The sequence below is a fragment of the Chrysochloris asiatica genome, unplaced genomic scaffold (assembly GCF_000296735.1).
Source record: "Chrysochloris asiatica unplaced genomic scaffold, ChrAsi1.0 scaffold00007, whole genome shotgun sequence".
In the NCBI taxonomy this organism is placed as follows: domain Eukaryota; kingdom Metazoa; phylum Chordata; class Mammalia; order Afrosoricida; family Chrysochloridae; genus Chrysochloris; species Chrysochloris asiatica.
In genome coordinates, this window is record NW_006408525.1 from 15,026,174 (window position 1) to 15,035,509 (window position 9,336).

The following is a 9,336-nucleotide window of genomic DNA, read 5'->3' on the forward strand; positions in this document are numbered from 1 at the left end:
AGGCTGTAAATCTTTACAGAAGCAGAAAGCCTCATCTTTCTCCCACGGAACAGCTGGTAGTTTTGAACTTCTGACCCTGAGGTTAGCAGCCCAATTTGTAACCACCATTCAGAAATTCCTCTATTTGGTATTTACCCACAAGAAATACGAGCCATAACACTAGTAGATACATGCACACCAATGTCAAGAGCAGCACTGTTTACAATAGCAAAAAGATGGAGAAAGCCTAAATGCCCATCAGTTGAAGAATGGATAAACAAACTGTGGTAGGTATATATGCACAATGGAATACTATGCTACCTTGAAGAACAACAAGGAAGCTATAAGCCACCACACACATGGATGAACCTTGAGAACATTATGTTGAGTGAAATTAGTCACTAAAGGAGAAATACTGCATAGGACTATTATAAAAGTGTAAGAGAAAGAACCCATACTAAAAGGGGGTGAAATTTGTTGCTGGTTACCGGGATGTGGGGAGTGGGGTTAGGGGAAGGTGGAGCACAGGGATGGGAATAGACACAGGATAGTTTGGGTGCTGGGGAGGGGGGCAATACACAAGAAGGGGGAGGGAAATGGAAGAATAAGGCAGATGGGAGAACAGTTAGGCAGGTTTGCATGGGCTAAGTAGGACAGAGGTAAATTATGATGTATGTACAACCTTGGAACAACAGGGCTCTGGGATACAAGGATTGAGGCATGATTTGAGTGGGTAAAAGGGGGGAAGTAATGTTAAGATGCTTGGCTGTCTTTTGAATCTTGGTTTCCCTTTGCATACCATTGTAAAATAGAAATTTGAGGGGGAGAGAAAGGAATAGCTGGAAATATCAGCATAGAAATCTTTTAAATCTATCTTTTGCCTATAACCGATTGGAATACCTAAAATGGGGCTACAATGTGCCCAGTGAAGGAGGCTTCCTGCAGAGCCTCTGCATTGCATAAGACCATAGGTGGAATCCTGAACCCTATCCAGAATCTTCTGAGGTGGGAAATCTCCACTTGAAAAGACAAGCAGACCAGCTTCAAACAGCTAGAAGAACAGAAGATACTTCTTGAAAAAAAGACTGACAGGAAAAATATAAAACAATAATGGCAGTCTGACTGACTACTACAAGGACAAGCAAGTTGCTCGCCCAGGAGACATCAAGACAAGTGGTTGGGTCCCCTCAGGGCAAACCCCCTTCCAAGACTGAGACTCAATGGGAATACAGGAGCAGACATGCAGTCTGACTGGTGACCACATTGGTCACTGATAAGGGGAAGTAAGGGAAAAACAGCAATGAAGTTGAGAGCTAAGTCCTACCACATTCCTTAAGACTCCTGTGAACATGGGTGGAGAGCTGGTTGGTCAGCAGTATAGCAAGACCTGGGGATTCCTGGGCCCAGAGTCAGTGACACAGCCACAGAGGACTAAAGTGGAGAATGAAGCGTCCAGCTGATAAGAAGCAAGGGGATATGCACAAGAACACCCACCCACACTTGCAGATGGCTGGAGGATAAGAGCTCAACTAGAAGAAAGAAGAAAAAAAGAGCAATCTGATGCAATTTGACGAACCTGACCTATAGCTATGGATGCAGTAGCTCAAAATAGCTCAAAAGAGGGAGCAAATCTTTACAGCGAGGATCATTCCCACCCATTCGGTACACAAGGCAGACAGGGACGGGAAACTTGGACACTGGCTACCTCAAATGGGGTGGGGGGGCTACAAAGGCAAGAAGTGACTGGTTTACATGCTTTCAAGAGGGAGCCTAGATTCCGAGGGCTTGAATAGCATCCAATCTGTCTGGGCAGGACTGATGAAAGGAGATGGGGATAGCACTCATGTGGTACAATAGTTAATAATTGCTATCAGGACTGACTGTGAGGCTTGGAAATGTAAAGGTAGATGCTTTGGTAGCAAAAGGAAGGGAGTGGTTGACTTTGCAGTCCAGGAGCTGAGATCCCTGGAACCATCAAAGGAGAAGAGTGGAATGCGGGACCCTCCCCAGAGAAACAGTGTCGCCAGAGATGGAGGCAGAGACAATGACATGGAGAGATGGAGCGGCTATGTACTCTAGCCCCAGGGAGGGAGAGGGGCTGTGTGCTGATGACCGAGGTGCAGGCTTGCAGGGTGTATCCTTTGCTTGTTGGAAGATGCATAGAGGGGATTGTAATCATGGCAATGTAACGATATATGATAGGATGCATGTAAAACTAATGTTCTCCCATGTAAACTATCACATAATTCACAATAAAACATTTATTAAAAAAAAAGTCACTTAACCTCTCTTAGTCTCAGTGTTTTACTCTGTGAAATGGCAAGCAGGTAAGAAATTTGATAGTATCAGTCAGAGGTTTATTTCTGTCATTAGCCCAGTCTTCTTGTATTTCTACCTTATTCCTCCCCCCATAATTTCTTCCATTTGATGACCTTCCTGAGGTAGCAACTATAAGTAAAGGACAGGAGGAGATCAAAAATAGGTGAAGGAGAGAAATACCTCTAGACCTATATTCAAACCCCAACTTTAAGAGTTTCCTCAGTCATGGGGTCATTAAGATTGTTCAAGTCATTCCATCTCATTCCTCTAGTTACTACTCTTCAAGTATGCAAGATGTGATAAATTTTTTTCCACATGAAACTAGAAAATGGAAGCCATTTGCACATCTGCCCCAAATAGCAGTCTTTTGATAAACACTCCCAAAGCTCTAAAGAGCAGTGTGACACTGGCTGATTAGTAAAGTAATCAGTCACAGCCGTGCAGTAGAAATTAGAAAGCCACACAGCAGGCAGGTCTCGCAAACAAAACATACCACAGTAAAAAGGGCAACTCACCCAAGTGACTGAAGGGGTCATATGGCCAAGGATGGAGGTACAGGGAATGGAAAGAAACACATCAAATAACCCTCCACACCCAAATCAGAAAATAGGACACCAAGAAGAATTGCTTAAATCAACAAAGAACATTTTCTCCAAAGTATACTAGGCAACGAAACTTGGTTGAATTTAATGAGCTGGCAGTATGTCAGGATTCCACAAAGGTTTTCAAATAAGGTAGAAAGCTAATGGGGAAGCATTTTTCAAGTCTTCAGTGCTCTCATCTTCAATTCGCAGTGAACACACACAAACTTCTTGATGGGCTCACTACAAGTTTTTAACCACTAGTTCCTGGGAAAAAAAAAATTAATTTTCCTGGAAAACTCTCTTCCTAAGAAATTAAATTAAATGTTACTATCCTCAACTAAACTCTCTCTGCTCTGCAATATCCAATACACGAACAGTTTTAACTTACACTGAATATGACTGTCATAATTTTTACTAAATTATCTCAGAAAATTCTTTTTTTTTTTTTTTCTTTTATGCCCAACACTAAAAATAAAAGTATAGCTTGGGAATTCCTAATGTTTTACTTATGACATTAAAGTACTTACTGACAAAGTAAGTTGGATTTCTTTATGATTGTAGTTTTTGGAAATCCTTTTCTTCAAAGCTTTTACTGCATCTTTTGGCCTATAGCAACAAATACAGTGAAACCACCAGTTTAGGCATTTGCTGAAAACAAGCAGTCTCTGAAAAACAATACACATTGTTGAAAAAAAGGAATGGGTAAGGAAACCAAAGTTCTAGTCTTGGTTCTGCTGTATGACCCTGGGAAGACTGCTTAACTTCATGTGTCTAAGCTTTCTCATGGATATAGGCAAATAATACCACCTGTCGTATTGTGAGAATCATATACAAGAATTACACGAAAGCGTACACAGTTACCTAGAAAGCACTAAAGTGAAATGTGTCATACTCCTTTTTCTGTATTAACACACAGAAACAGTTTACAGGGAATGCAATTCCTAAAACAATGAAGTTATTTCATTTTAATTTATACTATTAGTATTTCCGACCTATATAGATCAGGGACAGAGGAGGAATTATAACTAGTTCAACTTCTGATGCTACAATTTGATGTTACAAAGCAAAAAAATTTATCATTACAAGGTTGATTGCCTTTTTGTTTGTATTATCAATGAAGAAATTGGTATTATTAATGAGGAAATGATTGACAGAAAAATAAAATATGATACACATGGTTATAGGAAAAACGTGATAAATGCTAAAAAGGAACAACCATTAACACTTCTCACTGATAGATGATTAGCAATTAAGTGAAACATTTTCTTCAGCAACATAAGTGAGACTCTTCTGCTATCAGGTATCACTTGAATAGGCACAGAAAAAATAACAGCATTTTATGTAGCCCTTATGCCAAAACCTATTACCATCAAGTTGATCCTGATTGAAGGCAATGCGGTAGGACAGAACAGAACTGACCCACAGGGTTTCCAAGGCTGCGATCTATAGAACCCACTCAACGGCATTTTAACAGCAACAGCAATCTTTACAGAAGTAGGCTGCCCCATCTTTCCCCCACAGACTGGTTAGTGGGTTCTAACCGCTGACCTGCTAGTTATCAGCTGAGCACTTAATCACTGTGCCAGTAGGGTTTCTGTATCCCTGATAATACCTGTAATTCAAAAGTAAATTCAAACTTCTAGGCTTTAAAAAAAAAAAAAATCATAATCTCTATTCTCTTAAGTTAAAAAAAAAAGTATAAAGAGAAACAGCCCATTGTTTAAGAGTGTAGCATGACCACTGGGAAGCTAGTATTCTAAGGAAAATAAAATTTATCCTGTGACAGAGAAAGGAAAACAAAACTGCTCCATTATCTCTGGGTAAACCACGAGGGCTGCCCAAAGACAGAGCACCACCAGAAAGTCAACTGGTGTCTTGATAACATTTTTTTCAGTTACATTAACATAAAGTATTTGCAAACGGGGCCAAAGGAATTCCTAAAGCAATAAAAAAGTATATATACCTTTTGAGACAGATGCCAGCTGTCTCAAAGCAGAATCTTTGATGTGGTGAGAGAATGTAAAATTGTTCACTACAGATTAGTAAGCACAGGTATGCCTGTGCTTACCTTGTTTATTGGGTAATCCACACTGCCCTAGGGGATGATGAAAACACTCAACAAGAAAATCAAAGAGATTCCAAGAGACAACTGCACTGTGGTTCTGAAGCTGCTTATCGGAGGCAAGCGTACAAACAACACAGTGTACTCACCCGTCCTGGGTGGTGTTGATTATGTCACAAATGTGCAAGAACTGGCCCCAGTCTTCAGTCTGAACTCCAGCAAATGTAGCCTTTTCTGCAGAGAAAGTCATTATGTTGAGACTACAACTAAAGAAACAATGCCTGGTCTTCCTGAAATAATCCACATGGGGCTAATGAGCAAGAGCCCTTCAGTTTACAGTAACAGAAGGCACACTGATAGTTTTTCCTGTGAACAATTCCCAGTAAATTCAGGCACCAACCAGAGTGCTGCTGTTGCAATAGTAATGAGTGACCTATTGGTAGAGACTGTGGGCCCAGCAAAGGCCACAGCTCCAGGGCAGGCTGGCTGTGTATCTCCATTGGCAAATTCTTTCAAGGAAAGAAACGATGGCTTATGGATCACCTGCCTACAAAGTAAACAGCATGATGCTAAGTATTTTATCTCATTACGCAATCTCATTTAACCCACTGTTAGAGGTAATGAAACAGTTCAGGGAAGTTAAGAAAATTACACAATACAAAGTCAGTCATACAGCTAGTAAAAGGTAGACCAAGGAGTCAAATTTACATCTGTTTAATCCCAGTGCTTTTTTTCTTTCTTTCTTTTTTTTAAAAATTCATTTATTCTGGGGAAGAGGTGGGAGGGGAGAGAATGAGAGAAATATCAGAACTGAATTTGCCTGTATCCTTTTGCAGTGGTGCAAGATCCTTCCCTGCACTGTACTAACGAAAGCTGTCCTGTACTTAATCTCATCATTAAAGAATTGGCTCCTTTAAGAATAAAAGGTTCTCTGGGAAGGGTCATTGAAGACTCAGTGTGAACCAGTTTAACATCTTCCCTACAAGAGAAGAGACTCCTCAAGAAATCACAGGACTGGGGTAGAGGGGTGGTGATGGACAGAAGTCAAGGAGAGAAAATAATTAAAAAAAGGATAATGAAGGGGAAGAAAGAGTAAGTGCTTGGTTGGTTAGGGGAATCCCAAAGCGTAGCTTGCTTCCTCTCTAGGAAAAAAGAGATGAATTTAGCACTGGATAGACAAAGCTGAAAGGAGCTCTGGTAGCGTAGTGGTTACGAATTGGCCTGCGAACCACAAGGTCAGCAGTTCGAAACTACCAGCTGTTCTGCGGGAGAAAGATGAGGCTTTCTGCTCCCGTAAAGATTTACAGTCTCAGGAAACCCTGTACAGGGTCACTATGAGTCGGAATCGACTCCATGGCACATAACAACAAGACAAAGCTGACCAACTTCAAGTTGTTAAGTACAAGTATTGTTTCTTCTGTTAGATGTTCCCTCTCCATTCTTTGTTCTTCCCCTTACCTTCCTAGAACACTCCTATTCACTCTATAAAAGCCTGGGCAAAGGACAGAGCACAGAGGACAGACCCTACGTACAACAGAACAAAACACTGCCTGGTCCTGGGCCAACCTTGCAATCGTTGCCATACCTGTATTTTATATTTTTCTGGCTGCAAAGGTACTGTATTGTAGTTACTACAACATTATGTCCATCTTCCCTATAAGTCTGTGACTTAAACCATGAGGTTTGAGACCATACTGCCTAGTACAGGTCCAGCACAAAGTTGGGAGTCCATAAATGATTAAAACATTAAATAATCAGAAAGATTGCTGAAGTTTGAGTCTTGGGGATGGCACAAATGATTAAGTGTGTAAGTCTTCCATGTAAGACTTGAGCCCACAATAACCTCTGAAGAAAGGAAAAAGGTTATGGAATACAGTTCTACTCTGAACACATGGAGTCACGCTGAGTTAGAAGTGAACAGAGGTAACTGGGTTGTTTGTTTTATGGCTGAAGTCACTTTTGCCTACGAAGATGCAGTTTGAATACTCCTACTCATGGCTCTTTTTAATATATCCAATGTCCAATATGGAAAAGAACCCGGGTAGTACAGTGGATTACACATAGGGTTACTAACCACAGGTTAGTAGTTCAAATCTATTAGTTGCTCTAGGGAAGAAAGATGAGGTTTTCCGCTCCCATAAATACTTGCTGTTATTGTTAGGTACCATTGAGTTGGTACTGACTCAGTGACCCTACGTACAACAGAACAAAACACTGCCTGGTCCTGGGCCAACCTTGCAATCGTTGCCATACCTGAGTCCATCGCTTCCGCCACTGTGTCAATCCATCTTGTTAGGGGTCTTCCTCTTTCTCTCTGACCCTCCGCTTTACCCAACATGATAGCCTTCTCCAGTGACTAGTCCCTCCTGACAACATGTCCGAAGTATGAAAGACAAAATCTAGCCATCCTGGCTTCCAGGGAGCAATCTGACTGTACTTCTTCCAACACACATCTGTTGGTTCATTTGGCAGCCCATGGTACTTTCAATATTCTCCTCCAACACCGCATTCTCAAATGCATCAATTCTTCTCTGGTTTTCCATATTCACTGTCCAACTTTCAGATGCATATGAGGTTATTGGCTTGGGTAAATACTTACAGCCTAGGAAACACTACACAGGGGGGCTGTGAGCAGAAACCAACTGGATGGTACACAACAGTGGCGGTGGCAGTGCAATATGGATTAGCCATCGATAGTTCAAAATGTGTTTCTTCTTTAAAAAATCCTGTATGTAAGTTACTCTTGCCATCTTACTAAGATGTGGCAACTAAGATTCAGGTTAGGTGGCCTGTTCAGTGCGGCACTCAATTAACTGAACTAGGCCCCAAACTCTTCAAACCTGTGCTTCCTTGCTGTCACTATCAAGTTCTCCGGATTTCATCACCCCACTAAATGCACGGTACCACACCCACTTCCCAAGGGAGGAATCAGGGAGAAGTGACAGAGCCCAGCTGGTGCAGGCAAACTGTATAGTCACAGGCTCCTGCTTTTGCCCAATTTATGCCAAGGGCAGCCACAGGTAGGTAACTGCTGGTCCCCAGTGGCCCCGGCACCCTGACTCCACAGTGGAACGTTCTTTATGCTCTTCGTTTTCCCAGAAAGGTAACAAAGGTTGTACGGGCTCAGTGCCAGACACCAGGCTTGGCTTGACCTGGCTTCACAAAGAGGTGACATCCCCCAAACTCCCAGAGCCTCCCTTTCCCACATCTGTAATGAAAAAGCTTTCCCAGGCAGAGAAGTTTCTGGTCTCTCCTGGGAGAGGCCCAAACTCCACTCCTGGACCCCGCAGTTCACCTGCCCAGTTTCTGCCCCAAGAAGCACATATGAGGAGCAGGTTCTGGGAAGGCTCCTTAAGATAGAAATGTCTAGGACGGCGCCAGCTGGAACGTGGGCGCCCTGGGAAAGTTGCGGGGGCGGGGCACGGGCGAATTCCCTCAAACTTGCTCTCCCTCGGTCCTTCGCAAGTTGAGAATGGAGGAATGGGGAAGGGTGCCCGTGCGTCTCGGTCCACGCCACCTTACCTATGAGGTGGCCCACGGAGGTCCCGTAGGGATCCCGGTGACTCTTCCCAAACGACATGATCGTCCCAGAGAGCCGAACCCAGGAAATCCGCCTCCTCGCCTCGGCCGCTCCCGACTCCACCCGCTCGATACCCCTGGCTCCTCCTCTTCGCCCGAAAGCTCCCGGGGCTCAGGCGGAGGCCGAGCGGCGCAGCCAGCCGCTGCGGGGCGCAGGCACGGGCAGGCGGGCGGGGACCGGGGGCGGGGCCTGCGGAGCTCCCAGCGCACCTGCCGTGCGGCCGATGGGACTCGAGGAAGGCGGGGCTCGGGTGGGACCTGGCGGTCAGCGGTCCCGAGCGTCGCCTGCAGGAGCGGCGTGGTGTCGCCTCCAGACTGCAGAGCCACGGCTGGAGAAATAGCGACCCGGGCTGTGACCCTGCTGCTTCCAGGGTAATTGCTGTTTCTCTCTGCGCCTCTTTTGCCGCCCTTTGTACCGAAGGGAGTGCAGGGTTAGTGGCACAAATCTCAGGAATATTATGAGAATTAAGGGAAGGTTGTAAACCACTTAGGTCAGTGCCTGGCACCCACCAAATAATATTTGATCACCGAGTGCATGGAATAACTGGGAATATTTACCCCTCAGCCCCAGAGATCCGGGAGAGGAGGTGTGTTCCCTGTTTCGGCCTTTTAAAACCGAAGGGACTGAAGTGCCTGGATAAGGAAGCATTAGGCTGCGGGTGCAGCCCAGGTGTTGCGGCCCTTTGTTTTTCTCCCTTTTTCTCCTGGGAGCACAGGTCACCACCAAGCACACTCTTGGTTTCTAACAGTACCTCCGGGGAGCTGTGGTTTCCAGTCAGATTATGAGAAGGGGAGAGGGGTTTTCTTTCGCTC

General features: G+C 44.1%; 1 protein-coding gene across 1 annotated transcript in view; it reads right to left on the bottom strand.

Moving 5' to 3' along the window:
* TOM1L1 (target of myb1 (chicken)-like 1) overlaps positions 1–8,525 on the bottom strand; it is a 50,349-nt gene extending 41,824 nt beyond the window's left edge. Inside the window, exons 1-3 of the mRNA XM_006832412.1 lie at positions 8,467–8,525; positions 5,094–5,178; positions 3,410–3,488 (exon numbers count right to left, since the gene is read on the bottom strand). Of these exons, the coding sequence (XP_006832475.1) occupies positions 3,410–3,488; positions 5,094–5,178; positions 8,467–8,524 (222 nt within the window). The 5' untranslated portion in view covers position 8,525. The remainder of the gene's footprint in view (positions 1–3,409; positions 3,489–5,093; positions 5,179–8,466) is intronic.
* Between the last annotated feature and the right edge of the window lie 811 nt (positions 8,526–9,336).